The sequence below is a fragment of the Bombina bombina genome, chromosome 7 (assembly GCF_027579735.1).
Source record: "Bombina bombina isolate aBomBom1 chromosome 7, aBomBom1.pri, whole genome shotgun sequence".
Lineage (NCBI taxonomy): Eukaryota > Metazoa > Chordata > Amphibia > Anura > Bombinatoridae > Bombina > Bombina bombina.
The window spans coordinates 102,245,459-102,263,974 of NC_069505.1; the positions used below are offsets into that span (position 1 = coordinate 102,245,459).

General features: G+C 38.2%; 1 protein-coding gene across 1 annotated transcript in view; it reads left to right on the forward strand.

The window, feature by feature from the left end:
• The window catches only part of GATD1 (glutamine amidotransferase class 1 domain containing 1), a 54,329-nt gene that overhangs the window by 17,753 nt on the left and 18,060 nt on the right, over positions 1–18,516 (forward strand). Inside the window, exons 5-6 of the mRNA XM_053720218.1 lie at positions 6,464–6,558; positions 14,079–14,172. Coding sequence (XP_053576193.1) covers positions 6,464–6,558; positions 14,079–14,172 — 189 coding nt within the window. The remainder of the gene's footprint in view (positions 1–6,463; positions 6,559–14,078; positions 14,173–18,516) is intronic.

The following is an 18,516-nucleotide window of genomic DNA, read 5'->3' on the forward strand; positions in this document are numbered from 1 at the left end:
CAGCAGAAAAAACGAGCATTCCTTCAGAATCTTGGAGATTACTCTTGGAAGAAGAACTAGAGGCGGAAAGATATAGGCAGGATGATACTTCCAAGGAAGTGACAATGCATCCACTGCTTCTGCCTGAGGATCCCTGGATCTGGACAGATACCTGGGAAGTTTCTTGTTTAGATGAGAAGCCATCAGATCTATTTCTGGAAGTCCCCACATTTGAACAATCTGAAGAAACACCTCTGGGTGAAGAGACCACTCGCCCGGATGTAACGTTTGGCGACTGAGATAATCCGCTTTCCAATTGTCAATACCTGGGATATGAACCGCAGAGATTAGACAGGAGCTGGATTCCGCCCATACCAGTATTCGAGATACTTCTTTCATAGCCAGAGGACTGTGAGTCCCTCCTTGATTGATATATGCCACAGTTGTGACATTGTCTGTCTGAAAACAAATGAACGATTCTCTCTTTAGAAGAGGCCATGACTGAGGAGCTTCTGAAAATTGCACGGAGTTCAAAAATATTGATTGGTAATCTCACCTCCTGATATTGCACAAACCCCTTGTGCTGTCAGAAACCCCCATACAGCTCCCCAACCTGTAAGACTTGCATCTGTTGAGATCACAGTCCAGGTTGGAAGAAAAAAAGAAGCCCCCTGAACTAAGCGATTGTGGTCTGTACCACGTCAGAGGGTGTCGAACAATCAGTTTTAAAGATATTAAATGAGATATCTTTGTATAATCCCGGCACCACTGGTTCAGCATACAGAGCTGAAGAGGTCGCATGTGAAAATGAGCAAAGGGGAACACGTCCAATGCAGCAGTCATAAGAACCTAGAATTTCCATGCATAAGGCTACCGAAGGGAATGATTGAGACTGAAGGTTTCGATAAGCTGAAACCAATTTCAGACGTCTCCTGTCCAACAGAGACAGACTCATGGACACTGAATCTATCCGGAAATCTAAAAAAGGTTACTCTTGTCTGAGGAATCAACAAACTTTTTGGTTAATTGATCCTCCAACCATGTTCTTGAAGAAACAACACTCATAAAAAGCTGGAAAGGATCTTTCCATTGAAAATGAGCAAAGGGAATTGAATCCAATGCTGTTAAAACTTATATGCATATATAGCAACTGAAGGAAATAATAGAGACTAAAGGTACCGACAGATGGAACCCAGGACAAATTGTCCCTTGTCTGATAGAGACAAAGATAGTGACATAAACCATCTGGAAACCTAAAACAAAAAGGTGACCCTTGTGTGAGGAATCAAGAGCTTTTTAAAAAAGATCCTCTAACTATGTCCTGAAGAGCAAGTGAAACATATGAGAATCCGCATCCTCAGGAAATAATCTGAATGAAAACAGAAAAATGAAGAATACGCATTTATTGTATCTAAAGAAAACAAATAATGCTATCAATGACCACAAAAAGGCAAAATAGTTTGAATAAAACTCCAAAACCCAGTTCCAAGAAAAGGAACTGGAATAAAAACCCCAGAAGATTCCAGGTCTGAGCAGCGCTTGAACCCCATGGGTACCCAGCCATGCCTCAACAGTATCCAAAATATATAGGACAGAAACACACTAAAAGTAAGTGTTAGCCTTACTGGAATAAAATCAAAGAAATTTGGACAAAATAGAACCAAATAATTTTCAAAGAAGTCTTAACCTGCCCCTTACCAGCCAAGCTGGAATACGGCACATGCATCGCAATACTAGTGAGCTAATTTCGAACCCCAATTAAAAACATGTTACTTGGGAAAGAACTCAGGATTTGTTCCTTAATAAGAACAACCAAACTAGTATAAGCTTAAAGTTTTAGTCTTAGAACTCAATCTTGAAGCCCATAGTAACAGTTAAGAATTGAATCCAATTATAATTGATTATCTTAGAACAAAAGAAATATGGATTTTCCTTTTTTTTTTTTTTTTTTTTTTAAAAAATCACAGAATTCTTCTAGCTAAAATAGCTAAAGACATAGATTAACCCTCATTTGCGAATATATTCAATAAAATGAAGACACAAATGAAATCATTAGCATGATAGTCCAGTTTAAAGGACCAGTCAAAACAGAGGACTTGCAAAATGCAAAACAACAAGACAAATGCAACGGCACCTAGTCTAGTAAATGTTGTCCCTTAACAATGCTAAAATAAATCATGATCTGATACTTGATCTTAAAGTAAACAGAAAAAATGAAGCAATTGCAATATCACAGGACCAAGAAAAGTACCTGATACTAAATAATTTTCCAAAAATAAGATACAACTATATAAAGGAAAATAAATACTATTTTGCTATAAAAACAATAGCATAATTAGTAGGAGTAGAGATAGCTCCAATAAATTGGAGAACCCTCCAAATTGAATTTAACTGCTGACAAAGAATATAGTTTAAAAATAAAAGAAAATTCTCAGCCTATTCCATTCCCTAGTATGGGGAATTGGAAAGAAAACCTCTGAAATCACAGAAGAAATAAAAAGGCAGAAATAGTGTCAGCTAGTCTTAAAGAACTAGTTACCTTAATATCCAAAATAATCAACACCTCTTCAACAAAGAACAAATGTACTTTAATAATAAAAAAAATATATAAAAAAGTAGATTTGTTAGTGTCAATATCTGATGAAGAGAATTTCTGAAAGAGAAAAAAACATCAGAGAAGGATAAATCAGTATGTTGTTGGTCATTTGAAACTTCAATAAAAAAAAGAAGTGAAAAAGACCTAAAAATCATATTAGAAGGCACGAAGTCAGACATAGCCTTAATCAGAAAAAATATTTCTTATAAATCTTCTAAACATTTCTTGCACTTAAGAATGGAAATGTATAAAGCATAAATACTAATGGAATCTGCATGTAAAAGTATATCATAATAACTTATTACAAACCATAGCTAAAGATAAACATTTATAACATTTAAAATAAATGAACTTAGCTTTGGTAGAACTGAAACTCAGTTAAGCATTTTTCCAGAAGTGGCTTCTGACTCAGGGACAAACGGAGACATCTTGCAATATGTAATAGAAAAAACAACATATAAAACAAAATTGATCAAATTCCTTAAATGACAGTTTCAGGAATGGGAAAAAATGCCAGTGAACAAGCTTCTAGCAACCAGAAGCAATAAATAATGAGACTTAAATAATGTGGAGACAATAGAGACGCCCATATTTTTTAGCGCCAAAAAAGACGCCCACATTATTTGGCGCCTAAATGCTTTTGGCGCCAAAAATGACACCACATCCGGAACGCCGACACTTTTGGCGCAAAAAAACGTCAAAAAAATGACGCAACTTCCGGCGACACATATGACGCCGGAAACAGAAAAAAAAATTTGCGCCAAGAATGACGCAATAAAATGAAGCATTTCAGCCCCCGCAAGCCTAATAGCCCACAGGGAAAAAGTCAAATTTTAAGGTAAGAAAAAAATTGATTAATTCATATGCATTATCCCAAATATGAAACTGACTGTCTGAAATAAGGAACGTTGAACATCCTGAGTCAAGGCAAATAAATGTTTGAACACATATATTTAGAACTTTATATAAAAGTGCCCAACCATAGCTTAGAGTGTCACAGAAAATAAGACTTACTTACCCCAGGACACTCATCTACATGTAGTAGAAAGCCAAACCAGCACTGAAACGAGAATCAGTAGAGGTAATGGTACATATGAGTATATCGTCGATCTGAAAAGGGAGGTAAGAGATGAATCTCTGACCGATAACAGAGAACCTATGAAATAGACCCCGTAGAAGGAGATCATTGAATTCAAATAGGCAATACTCTCCTCACATCCCTCTGACATTCACTGCACGCTGAGAGGAAAACCGGGCTCCAACCTGCTGCGGAGCGCATATCAACGTAGAATCTAGCACAAACTTACTTCACCACCTCCATAGGAGGCAAAGTTTGTAAAACTGATTTGTGGGTGTGGTGAGGGGTGTATTTATAGGCATTTTAAGGTTTGGGAAACTTTGCCCCTCCTGGTAGGAATGTATATCCCATACGTCACTAGCTCATGGACTCTTGCTAATTACATGAAAGAGAGAAAACATTTGGGTTCAGTGTTCCTTTAAGGTTAAAATATTGTTGCCAATGAAAACAATGGAAAAATGTTTAAATAATGAAAATACCAAAAAGAATTATAAAAAAACTCAGAGGTAAATTTCAGAAAACTTAGGGAACGCAAATAATGAAAATACACTGCAGTAATTTTTTTTACTAGGCATTATTTAACTTTTTTTAGGGAATTTTGTTTTACATTTTATGTTAAATTTTAGTAATGTTCTTTTACTATCTTTTTTGTAGAAGCTTGTATTTGCCCCAATAGAGGAGATAACATTAACATATTGCAGTGCGTATTTGCTGCTATATACAATGCATATTTAAATACTTTATATAACATCCAAGTTTACAAACCATTTAAAACAATGACTTCTTGCAACCAATAAGTATATTTAATGTAGAAAATAATGGGAAATAATTTCAAGGGCTAAAGAAAGTACTTATGCAGAAGAGGCCACCAGGGTTCCATATGTGTCAAACAGTAAAATATATCTACTTTTTGGGTAACAAAAATATGTCCCTAGTGCACAGTATTTAAATGTTAACCATTATATGGATACAGAGGACGATTTGTTTCCTGCATTTGTTGTTAAAAAGCCACAATCAATTTCCTCGATACTTTTCAACAGGTTATTACACACTTGATACTTTTGCACTTGATAAAGTCCTGAAATTACATATATATATATATATATATATATATATATATATATATATATATATATATATATATATATATATATATATATATATATATATATATATATATATATATATATATACAATACATGATATCCCATACAGCTAACAAGATTTGTTGGAAAAGAGAGAACATAGAAATCATAACCTCAACCAAAAATATGATAACCGAAAAGAAGGGTTGCTAGAACTCTGCGTTGAGAGAGCCTAAAAACACAGTTTTCATGGCACTCTATGCATCGGATTTAGTTGTAATATGTGCCTCTAGCTGAGATAGACTGGGCCATTATAGCTTAACTGCCATCTTTTACCTTATCAGACTTCTTTACTAAATTGATTCAGATATATACAGCAAACTGATATCTGAATACGTTGTTTGTAGAGTCTGGGAAGTCAGTATAGCATTTGGTCTTAGGAACTGTAAGAACAGAAAATATGTTCCAGATAATACTAAAATGTAGCACTCACAATAAAATAGCAGTATATGCTGCACAATATGTCCTATGTATTAGCTCTTCAGCTGCGTAAATTGTGCAACAATGAAGATGGATGAACTTCACTAAAGATACATAACAAACTTGCAGAGAGCACAAGCGCACATAAAATATCCCATCTCTAGCTATACCATCCATGAAGTATTTATCTTCAAAAATATTTTTAAAGGGACATTAAACACTAAATACCATTTTATAGAAATAGTATTGAGATTTTTCCCCTGCCTCCTCCTGGTCAAAGGTGCTGCCATGTTGAAATATGTTGACGTGTTTGCACATATGCAGTAACTCTCCTTCAGATACCTGCAGTGTAACCTAGGTTCCAAAATGGCAGCACCCGTAATTAGAGGGAGGTCCGTGAAATGTATTTAGTGTTTAGTGTCCCTTTTTAAAAGGGTAAAGTTCATATTAATCACTAAACCTGATTCTACACAGTGCAGGTGAATGAATGTCTGCACTGATCATTTTTAGCATACTGACACATGATTAAAGTACCTTTTGGGTGCCACAGTTAGAATCCTTAACCCCTTGAGTGCTAACGACGGCTCTGAGCTATCGCAGAGTTTCCCACTCTGGTGCTAACCGTCGCTAGCACTCTCCCACCTTGAGGAAGATCTGGGGGCTTCCACCCGCTCCTACCCCGGTGATCGGGCCTGTATAGTGACAGGCATCGCCGGGACTTCACGTTTTGCGCAGTGTGTCACGCGCAATGATGTGATGATGTCACCGCACAACTTTATTAAAAAATGACAAGAATAGGGAAAGGGGGCATGCTGCTTAGAAGCCTGTATCTCAAGCATCTAAGCAGCTACAGACTCCTAAGACCCACAGTTGGAAAGGTTATCGCCTAACCTTTCCAACGGTGTAAGTCTTGGGGATTTGAAAAAAAAAAGTTACGAAAAAATATATTTTAAAAAAAAAACTTAAATCAGCTTAGCACCCAGGTGGGTAAAGTGCTTAGGACTCAAAGGGTTAAACCAGGTAGACTATATTGATCTTGATTAATATTTGCCCGGAAAAAAGGTGTCCATGAGTTTCTCTTCACTTTTTGTGCGTTTTTTTTTATATTATAGTTCAAAGTTCAGATAATTGGGCATATAAACAACTCTCCACAACAGCTTGTAGAAATATAGACAGTTACATTGATATTGTTTTGTTAATGATACAGCAAGGTGGCTAATTTCAGCTTTTTTCTTCTCTTCCCAGAACCCATCTGTGCAGTTGGGCATGGAGTTTCTGCTCTTTGTTGTGCCACAAAAGAGGACAGAACATGGGTGTTTCAAGATTACAGCCTAACTGGGGTGAGAGCAGTCAGAGATGAATAGTGTCTGTAAACACTTTTAGTTACCACATGCTAGATTGTAAAACCTCTCTTAAAATAAATATTTAGCATGGTTCATTTGTGTTTAACACTGAAAACTTTGAATCTGGTATCTATTAAATCTGGGAGAAGAGTATCAGAGCATAAGTATTCCGTAGAGGGACCATATTTAGTGTTCCACCAGGACAATGTGATGTTAAATACAGTTCTGGATTTTTTTAGCTGAGGGTTTTATCGTACAGGTGACAAGCTATTATATAGGCAAGATTTTTCAGATACTTACAAATGTATTTAAAGAGAGCAACTAAATGGAGAGAAAAAAAAATTGTCAGCTAATGCTACCATTTCAAGTACAGATCAAGATATATCAGCAAAATGGGAGCTCCAAACCTAAACCCGTTTAGGGCTCATTCTGCAAGGACAGTTTCACCCTCCTGTTTCATTTGAGACAGATGCATCTGTTTCTTAACTTTAATGACACAAACAGAAGCTGCCTGATGGTTTAGCAGTAAGATGTACAAAAAGAGAATATGACAAATTGAAACTCAATACAATATGATGGTTAAAGCAGTATGATGACTCTCGGTGACTCGGCTTACGATTGTATTAAATTTTAAAAATGGTACCAAAAATGGCTTAGATTTGTTAATCCATGGATGGACACGTGCGGACATCTCTGCCCCTGTTTGCCCAACATCGCAGCTAATGGGCAGGAATATGCTGGCCGCATTTATGATTGCTGCTTGCGCACATCGGCCTTCTACTTGAGTGCGGCCTATCACCCCGGGTCGGAGAAGTCCGGGGGATTGAGAAACACCACTTTATAGTTAGCGTAGTAGGTTAAGAAGCCGCTTCTTAACTAGCGGCTGCAGGCTTGATCAAGGCTGCATTTTCACCTTCTTAAATGGAGCCCATCTGTGTAACTACAGTTTTTTTATACGGCAAAAAACACAATTAGACATGAATTATCTTTATATGCCAATTACAACCAATCAATACAAATTGAATATCATTAAGTCCCAGATGCTGTTCTGAGCTTAACTCCTAAAGGAGAAAACTATATAATTAAAATGAAGCAAACCAATTTCTTTCATGTAATTAGCAAGAGTCCATGAGCTAGTGACGTATGGGATATACATTCCTACCAGGAGGGGCAAAGTTTCCCAAACCTCAAAATGCCTATAAATACACCCCTCACCACACCCACAATTCAGTTTTACAAACTTTGCCTCCGATGGAGGTGGTGAAGTAAGTTTGTGCTAGATTCTACGTTGATATGCGCTCCGCAGCAAGTTGGAGCCCGGTTTTCCTCTCAGCGTGCAGTGAATGTCAGAGGGATGTGAGGAGAGTATTGCCTATTTGAATGCAGTGATCTCCTTCTAAGGGGTCTATTTCATAGGTTCTCTGTTATCGGTCGTAGAGATTCATCTCTTACCTCCCTTTTCAGATCGACGATATACTCTTATATATACCATTACCTCTGCTGATTCTCGTTTCAGTACTGGTTTGGCTATCTGCTATATGTAGATGAGTGTCCTGGGGTAAGTAAGTCTTATTTTCTGTGACACTCCTAGCTATGGTTGGGCACTTTGTTTATAAAGTTCTAAATATATGTATTCAAACATTTATTTGCCTTGACTCAGAATGTTCAACTTTCCTTATTTTCGGACAGTCAGTTTCATATTTGGGATAATGCATTTTGATTTGACCATTTTTTCTTACCTTAAAATTTGACTTTTTTCCCTGTGGGCTGTTAGGCTCGCGGGGGCTGAAAATGCTTCATTTTATTGCGTCATTCTTGGCGCTGACTTTTTTGGCGCAAAAATTCTATTTCCGTTTCCTGCGTCATACGTGTCGCCGGAAGTTGCGTCATTCTTTGACGTTATTTCGCGCCAAAAATGTCGGCGTTCCGGATGTGGCGTCATTTTTGGCGCCAAAAAGCATTTAGGCGCCAAATAATGTGGGCGTCTTATTTGGCGCGAAAAAATATGGGCGTCGCTTTTGTCTCCACATTATTTAAGTCTCATTTTTTATTGCTTCTGGTTGCTAGAAGCTTGTTCTTTGGCATTTTTTCCCATTCCTGAAACTGTCATTTAAGGAATTTGATCAATTTTGCTTTATATGTTGTTTTTTCTTTTACATATTGCAAGATGTCTCACGTTGCATCTGAGCCAGAAGATACTACAGGAAAATCGCTGTCAAGTGCTGAATCTACCAAAGCTAAGTGTATCTGCTGTAAACTTTTGGTAGCTATTTCTCCAGCTGTTGTTTGTATTGATTGTCATGACAAACTTGTTAAAGCAGATAATATTTCCTTTAGTAAAGTACCATTGCCTGTTGCAGTTCCCTCAACATCTAAGGTGCAGAATGTTCCTGATAATATAAGAGATTTTGTTTCTGAATCCATAAAGAAGGCTATGTCTGTTATTTCTCCTTCTAGTAAACGTAAAAAATCTTTTAAAACTTCTCTCCCTACAGATGAATTTTTAAATGAACATCATCATTCTGATTCTGATGACTCCTCTGGTTCAGAGGATTCTGTCTCTGAGGTTGATGCTGATAAATCTTCATATCTATTTAAAATTTAATTTATTCGTTCTTTACTTAAAGAAGTTCTAATTGCTTTAGAAATAGAGGATTCTAGTCCTCTTGATACTAATTCTAAACGTTTAGATAAGGTATTTAAAGCTCCTGTGGTTATTCCAGAAGTTTTTCCTGTTCCTAATGCTATTTCTGCAGTAATTTCCAAAGAATGGGATAAATTGGGTAATTCATTTACTCCTTCTAAACGTTTTAAGCATTTATATCCTATGCCGTCTGACAGATTAGAATTTTGGGACAAAATCCCTAAAGTTGATGGGGCTATTTCTACCCTTGCTAAACGTACTACTATTCCTACGTCAGATGGTACTTCGTTTAAGGATCCTCTAGATAGGAAAATTAAGTCCTTTCTAAGAAAAGCTTATCTGTGTTCAGGTAATCTTCTTAGACCTGCTATATCTTTGGCTGATGTTGCTGCAGCTTCAACTTTTTGGTTGGAAACTTTAGCGCAACAAGTAACACATCGTGATTCTCATGACATTATTATTCTTCTTCAGCATGCTAATAATTTTATCTGTGATGCCATTTTTGATATTATCAGAGTTGATGTCAGGTTTATGTCTCTAGCTATTTTAGCTAGAAGAGCTTTATGGCTTAAAACTTGGAATGCTGATATGGCTTCTAAATCAACTTTACTTTCTATTTCTTTCCAGGGTAACAAATTATTTGGTTCTCAGTTGGATTCCATCATTTCAACTGTTACTGGTGGGAAAGGAACTTTTTTACCACAGGATAAAAAATCTAAAGGTAAAAGTAGAGCTAATAATCGTTTTCGTTCCTTTCGTTTCAACAAAGAACAAAAGCCTGATCCTTCATCCTCAGGAGCAGTTTCAGTTTGGAAACCATCTCCAGTCTGGAATAAATCCAAGCCAGCTAGAAAGGCAAAGCCTGCTTCTAAGTCCACATGAAGGTGCGGCCCTCATTCCAGCTCAGCTGGTAGGGGGCAGGTTACGTTTTTTCAAGGAAATTTGGATCAATTCTGTTCACAATCTTTGGATTCAGAACATTGTTTCAGAAGGGTACAGAATTGGTTTCAAGATAAGGCCTCCTGCAAAGAGATTTTTTCTTTCCCGTGTCCCAGTAAATCCAGTAAAAGCTCAAGCATTTCTGAAATGTGTTTCAGATCTAGAGTTGACTGGAGTAATTATGCCAGTTCCAGTTCAGGAACAGGGGATGGGGTTTTATTCAAATCTCTTCATTGTACCAAAGAAGGAGAATTCCTTCAGACCAGTTCTGGATCTAAAAATATTGAATCGTTATGTAAGGATACCAACGTTCAAAATGGTAACTATAAGGACTATATTGCCTTTTGTTCTGCAAGGGAATTATATGTCCACAATAGATTTACAGGATGCATATCTGCATATTCCGATTCATCCAGATCATTTTCAGTTCCTGAGATTCTCTTTTCTGGACAAGCATTACCAGTTTGTGGCTCTGCCGTTTGGCCTAGCTACAGCTCCAAGAATTTTTACAAAGGTTCTCGGTGCCCTTCTGTCTGTAATCAGAGAACAGGGTATTGTGGTATTTCCTTATTTGGACGATATCTTGGTACTTGCTCAGTCTTTACATTTAGCAGAATCTCATACGAATCGACTTGTGTTGTTTCTTCAAGATCATGGTTGGAGGATCAATTTACCAAAAAGTTCTTTGATTCCTCAGACAAGGGTAACCTTTCTGGGTTTCCAGATGGATTCAGTGTCCATGACTCTGTCTTTAACAGACAAGAGACGTCTAAAATTGATTTCAGCTTGTCGAAACCTTCAGTCACAATCATTCCCTTCGGTAGCCTTATGCATGGAAATTCTAGGTCTTATGACTGCTGCATCGGACGCGATCCCCTTTGCTCGTTTTCACATGCGACCTCTTCAGCTCTGTATGCTGAAGCAATGGTGCAAGGATTACACGAAGATATCTCAAACAATATCTTTAAAACCGATTGTTCGGCACTCTCTAACATGGTGGACAGATCACCATCGTTTAATTCAGGGGGCTTCTTTTGTGCTTCCGACCTGGACTGTAATTTCAACAGATGCAAGTCTCACGGGTTGGGGAGCTGTGTGGGGATCTCTGACGGCACAGGGAGTTTGGGAATCTCAGGAGGTGAGATTACCTATCAATATCTTGGAACTCCGTGCAATTTTCAGAGCTCTTCAGTTTTGGCCTCTTCTGAAGAGAGAATCGTTCATTTGTTTTCAGACAGACAATGTCACAACTGTGGCATACATCAATCATCAAGGAGGGACTCACAGTCCTCTGGCTATGAAAGAAGTATCTCGAATTTTGGTTTGGGCGGAATCCAGCTCCTGTCTAATCTCTGCGGTTCATATCCCAGATGTAGACAATTGGGAAGCGGATTATCTAAGTCGCCAAATGTTGCATCCGGGCGAATGGTCTCTTCACCCAGAGGTATTTCTTCAGATTGTTCAAATGTGGGAACTTCCAGAAATAGATCTGATGGCGTCCCATCTAAACAAGAAACTTCCCAGGTATCTGTCCAGATCCCGGGATCCTCAGGCGGAGGCAGTGGATGCATTATCACTTCCTTGGAAGTATCATCCTGCCTATATCTTTCCGCCTCTAGTTCTTCTTCCAAGAGTGATCTCCAAGATTCTGAAGGAATGCTCGTTTGTTCTGCTGGTAGCTCCAGCATGGCCTCACAGGTTTTGGTATGCGGGTCTTGTCCGGATGGCCTCTTGCCAACCGTGGACTCTTCCGTTAAGACCAGACCTTCTATCACAAGGTCCTTTTTTCCATCAGGATCTGAAATCCTTAAATTTAAAGGTATGGAGATTGAACGCTTGATTCTTGGTCAAAGAGGTTTCTCTGACTCCGTGATTAATACTATGTTACAGGCTCGTAAATCTGTATCTCGAGAGATATATTATAGAGTCTGGAAGACTTATATTTCTTGGTGTCTTTCTCATCATTTTTCTTGGCTTTCTTTTAGAATACCGAGAATTTTACAGTTTCTTCAGGATGGTTTAGATAAGGGTTTGTCCGCAAGTTCTTTGAAAGGACAAATCTCTGCTCTTTCTGTTCTTTTTCACAGAAAGATTGCTATTCTTCCTGATATTCATTGTTTTGTACAAGCTTTGGTTCGTATAAAACCTGTCATTAAGTCAATTTCTCCTCCTTGGAGTTTGAATTTGGTTCTGGGAGCTCTTCAAGCTCCTCCGTTTGAACCTATGCATTCATTGGACATTAAATTACTTTCTTAGAAAGTTTTGTTCCTTTTGGCCATCTCTTCTGCTAGAAGAGTTTCTGAATTATCTGCTCTTTCTTGTGAGTCTCCTTTTCTGATTTTTCATCAGGATAAGGCGGTGTTGCGAACTTCTTTTGAATTTTTACCTAAAGTTGTGAATTCCAACAACATTAGTAGAGAAATTGTGGTTCCTTCATTATGTCCTAATCCTAAGAATTCTAAGGAGAAATCGTTGCATTCTTTGGATGTTGTTAGAGCTTTGAAATATTATGTTGAAGCTACGAAATCTTTCCGTAAGACTTCTAGTTTATTTGTTATCTTTTCCGGTTCTAGAAAAGGCCAGAAAGCTTCTGCCATTTCTTTGGCATCTTGGTTGAAATCTTTAATTCATCTTGCCTATGTTGAGTCGGGTAAAATTCCGCCTCAGAGAATTACAGCTCATTCTACTAGGTCAGTATCTACTTCCTGGGCGTTTAGGAATGAAGCTTCGGTTGACCAGATCTGCAAAGCAGCAACTTGGTCCTCTTTGCATACTTTTACTAAATTCTACCATTTTGATGTATTTTCTTCTTCTGAAGCAGTTTTTGGTAGAAAAGTACTTCAGGCAGCGGTTTCAGTTTGAATCTTCTGCTTATGTTTTTCGTTAAACTTTATTTTGGGTGTGGATTATTTTCAGCAGGAATTGGCTGTCTTTATTTTATCCCTCCCTCTCTAGTGACTCTTGTGTGGAAAGATCCACATCTTGGGTAGTCATTATCCCATACGTCACTAGCTCATGGACTCTTGCTAATTACATGAAAGAAAACATAATTTATGTAAGAACTTACCTGATAAATTCATTTCTTTCATATTAGCAAGAGTCCATGAGGCCCGCCCTTTTTTGTGGTGGTTATGATTTTTTTGTATAAAGCACAATTATTCCAATTCCTTATTTTATATGCTTTCGCACTTTTTTCTTATCACCCCACTTCTTGGCTATTCGTTAAACTGAATTGTGGGTGTGGTGAGGGGTGTATTTATAGGCATTTTGAGGTTTGGGAAACTTTGCCCCTCCTGGTAGGAATGTATATCCCATACGTCACTAGCTCATGGACTCTTGCTAATATGAAAGAAATGAATTTATCAGGTAAGTTCTTACATAAATTATGTTTTCTGCCGTATATAGGGCAGGCTGAAATGTATTTGCTTTATCTTACTTTACTTTCCATTTGCCAACTTCTTTCTTTTACTGCTGTGTTCGCTCCCCTAACTGATGATGAAGTTCCAGTGTATCGGCCAGGAATACTAGGGAGGGGCTTTAAAGACAGGTGTTTTGTGAGGCTTTTCAAAAAAATCTCTTTACGGAAGTTAAGCCATCTTTGTTTTGTGCCCCCTTTTTTAGGGATTCATTTATTTAATTATTTTTCCTAGATTATAGAATAAAGGTGAAGATTTAGTTGGTTAACCAGGTATTTTCATTTTTCTCCTTCATTTTCTCTAATTTAAGATGTTTTAAATATGACTCGTCAAAGTTGCCCACCATGCTTAGATGATAGGATGTTTAGCACATGTCAACTACAATCACAGCTTTGAACAAAAATGTGCTATTCCCCCCCCCCCCCCCCATTTTTTATGAGATAACTGTTTTCTGTATGTTTTATTTTACTAAAGAAATAGGCCTCTCATCTTGTTGCATTTCATTCTTCCTTATCCAGCCCTCAGTATTTGAGCTAGTCCGTCAGCCAGAATATGCCAGCTTGCCATTAATTTTGGAGGATTTTGCAAAAGATTCTGGGGCAACATTTAGTGGTAAGTTTTTGTATTTGTTTTTTATTATTTTTTATATTTATCTTTCAATTTTGATTTATTTCGAAAGTTATGAATAGCCATATTTCTGCTTAATATTGTCAGTGTACTATATACAGTGGCATGTTGGATCATAGCACACTGTGTTGTACACCCTTTCTTCTTGTGTGTGTGTGTGTGTGTTTTTTTATTTATTTTTTTTATTGTCTTATTTGAGATTTGGTAATCTAGAGTAGTTACTAATAGATGATTTTTTTTTTTTTTTTTAGTTTACCGTTGGGCAATTTCAGCTTTGATTTTGTATTCTCCTACCTATATTTAGACTTTCTTTTGTGGACTCTTGTTTATATTCAAGTGCTAGTTCTGTAACTGTTAGTAATTCTCTCATTTTGACAATAATAAGAAAGAAGGTTTCACCAGGAATTGACATCTAAAAGGGGTTTTATATCTTATTAAAAGCCAAAAAGAAAATCTATACATATTTTAACCCTTTAATGTGAATGACCACAGATGGTCATCAATGTGTTTATTCTGGATGATGACCATGTATTGTCATCCGGGGGGCACTGTAGGAGCTAATCATGCTCCCCCCCTCACCCTCATATGAGGTAGCCAAGTGGCATGGCATCACCGGGTTTGCACCAGCCCTGGTCACCCAGAAGTGCAGGCTACAGTAAGAAATGTAATTGAGCTGGTTGGAGGGGTAAGTATTCAAACCTCTCAACCTCAGCACCCTCAAGCACTAGAAACCCCCTAGATCCACCATTTGAAAGGCAATTGGTGTGTGCCTTGGGTATGTAAAGTTAAAACATAGTTTAAAAAATAAATAAAACCAAACATATTTAAATACATTTACAATTAAAATTGGCTACCAAAAAGGCCTAGAGACCCCTAAGACTACTTGTTTTAAAGCACAAAATAAAATAAATGTGCACTTGTTTAAAAGGACATAATACCCAAATGCTGAAGCACATGAAAGTGATGCAGCATAGCTGTAAAAAACGGACTAGGAAAATATCACCTGAACATTTCTATGTAAAAAAGGAAGATCTTTACCTCAAAAAAAGTATTCACACCCCATTGTAATGTCCCAGGACTTGCAAGGGAGTGAGCATCTGGCATGTGCAGACACAGGTTATTAGCCTATTCTGTTTAAGGAAGTTTACTGTCAAATCTCATGAGAGCACAGCATAGCATGAGCTCAGCCCTGCTGATGCTGATTAGCTATTGTTATTTTATTTGTTCATTTTTTGTTTTGTTTTTTCAACTTGCAGCTTTACAGCAGCTCTAACTGTTCACAGAGCACTTATTCTGGTGAGCTGAAGAAATGTATAAGTAAAATATCTTCCTTTTCTCTTGTTAAGTGTATACAGTCCACGGATCATCCATTACTTGTGAGATATTCTCCTTCCCAACAGGAAGTTGCAAGAGGATCACCCACAGCAGAGCTGCTATATAGCTCCTCCCCTCACTGCCATATCTATTCATTCTCTTGCAACTCTCAACAAAGATGGACGTAGTAAGAGGAGAGTGGTGTATTATAGTTAGTTTTTTAACTTCAATCAAAAGTTTGTTATTTTTAAATGGTACCGGAGTGTACTGTTTCATCAAAGGCAGTATTAGAAGAAGAATCTGCCTGTGATTTCTATGATCTTAGCAGAAGTAACTAAGATCAATTGCTGTTCTCACATATTCTGAGGAGTGAGGTAACTTCAGAGGGGGAATGGAGTGCAGGTTTTCCTGCAATAAGGTATGTGCAGTAAACATATTTCTAGGGATGGAATTTGCTAGAAAAATGCTGCTGATACCGGATTAATGTAAGTTAAGCCTTAAATGCAGTTATAGCGACTGGTATCAGGCTTATTAACAGAGATACATACTCTTATAAAAGTGTAATATAAAACGTTTGCTGGCATGTTAATCGTTTTTATATATGTTTGGTGACAAAACTTATTGGGGCCTAGTTTTTCTCCACATGGCTGGCTTGATTTTTTGCCTAGAAACAGTTTCAAGAGGCTTTCCACTGTTGTAATATGAGTGGGAGGGGCCTTTTTTAGTGCTTTTCTGTGCAGATAAAAATACTGACAGACATTCAGCTTCCCTCTGCATGATACAGGACATCTCTGAAGGGCTCAAAAGGCTTCAAAGTCGTGTTTGAGGAGGCTAACAAAACTGTGGCCGTTGTGACTGTTTTTAAAAAAAAAAAAAAAGTTTTTGTCATTTATTATTCTGTTTTTGTTATTAAGGGGTTAATCATCCATTTGCAAGTGGGTGCAATGCTCTGCTGACTTGTTACATACACTGTAAAAATTTCGTTAGTGTAACTGCCTTTTTTCACTGTTATTTCAAATTTTGTCAATTTGTTTCTCTTAAAGGCACAGTAACGTTTTTTATATTGCTTGTTAACTTGCTTTAAAGTGTTTTCCAAGCTTGCTAGTCTCATTGCTAGTCTGTACAAACATGTCTGAAACAGAGGATACTTGTTCATTATGTTTAAAAGCCATGGTGGAGCCCCATAGGAGAATGTGTACTAAATGAATTGATTTCACCTTAAACAGTAAAGATCAGTCTTTATCTATAAAAGAATTGTCACCAGAGGGGTCTGTCGAGGGGGAAGTTATGCCGACTAACTCTCCCCACGTGTCGGACCCTTCGCCTCCCGCTCAAGGGACGCACGCTAATATGGCGCCAAGTACATCAGGGACGCCCATAGCGATTACTTTGCAGGACATGGCTGCAATCATGAATAATACCCTGTCAGAGGTATTTTCCAGATTGCCTGAATTGAGAGGCAAGCGCGATAGCTCTGGGGTTAGACGAGATACAGAGCGTGTAGATGCTGTAAGAGCCATGTCTGATACTGCGTCACAATATGCAGAACCTGAGGACAGAGAGCTTCAGTCTGTGGGTGACGTCTCTGAATCGGGGAGACCTGATTCAGAGATTTCTAATTTTAAATTTAAGCTTGAGAACCTCCGTGTATTGCTTGGGGAGGTATTAGCTGCTCTGAATGACTGTGACACAATTGCAGTGCCAGAGAAATTGTGTAGGCTGGATAAATACTATGCAGTGCCGGTGAGTACTGATGTTTTTCCAATACCTAAAAGGCTTACAGAAATTATTATTAAGGAGTGGGATAGGCCCGGTGTGCCCTTTTCCCCACCTCCTATATTTAGAAAAAAAATTTTAATAGATGCCACTACACGGGACTTATGGCAGACTGTCCCTAAGGTGGAGGGAGCGGTTTCTACTTTAGCAAAGCGTTACCTCTATCCCGGTTGAGGACAGTTGTGCTTTTTCAGATCCAATGGATAAAAAATTAGAGGGTTACCTTAAGAAAATGTTTATTCAACAAGGTTTTATTTTACAGCCCCTTGCATGCATTGCGCCTGTCACTGCTGTGGCGGCATTCTGGTTTGAGGCCATCCATACAGCTCCATTGACTGAAATTGTTGACAAGCTTAAAACTCTTAAGCTAGCTAACTCATTTGTTTCTGATGCCATTGTTCATTTGACTAAACTAACGGCTAAGAATTCCGGATTCGCCATCCAGGCACGTAGGGCGCTATGGCTCAAATCCTGGTCAGCTGATGTGACTTCAAAGTCTAAATTACTCAACATTCCTTTCAAGGGGCAGACCTTATTCGGGCCTGGTTTGAAAGAAATTATTGCTGACATTACTGGAGGTAAGGGTCATACCCTTCCTCAGGACAGGGCCAAATCAAAGGCCAAACAGTCTAATTTTCGTGCCTTTCGAAATTTCAAGGCAGGTGCAGCATCAACTTCCTCTGCTTCAAAACAAGAGGGAACTTTTGCTCAATCCAAGCAGGCCTGGAAACCTAACCAGTCCTGGAACAAGGGCAAGCAGGCCAGAAAGCCTGCTGCTGCCTCTAAGACAGCATGAAGGAGCGGCCCCCTATCCGACAACGGATCTAGTAGGGGGCAGACTCTCTCTCTTCGCCCAGGCGTGGGCAAGAGATGTTCAGGATCCATGGGCGTTGGAGATCTATCTCAGGGATATCTTCTGGACTTCAAAGCTTCTCCTCCACAAGGGAGATTTCACCTTTCAAGATTATCTGCAAACCAGATAAAGAAAGAGGCATTCCTAAGCTGCGTACAAGATCTCCTTGTAATGGTAGTGATCCATCCAGTTCCGCGGACGGAACAAGGACAGGGGTTTTATTCAAATCTGTTTGTGGTTCCCAAAAAAGAGGGAACCTTCAGACCAATTTTGGATTTAAAGATCCTAAACAAATTCCTCAGAGTTCAGTCATTCAAGATGGAAACTATTCGAACCATTTTACCCATGATCCAAGAGGGTCAGTACATGACCACAGTGGACTTAAA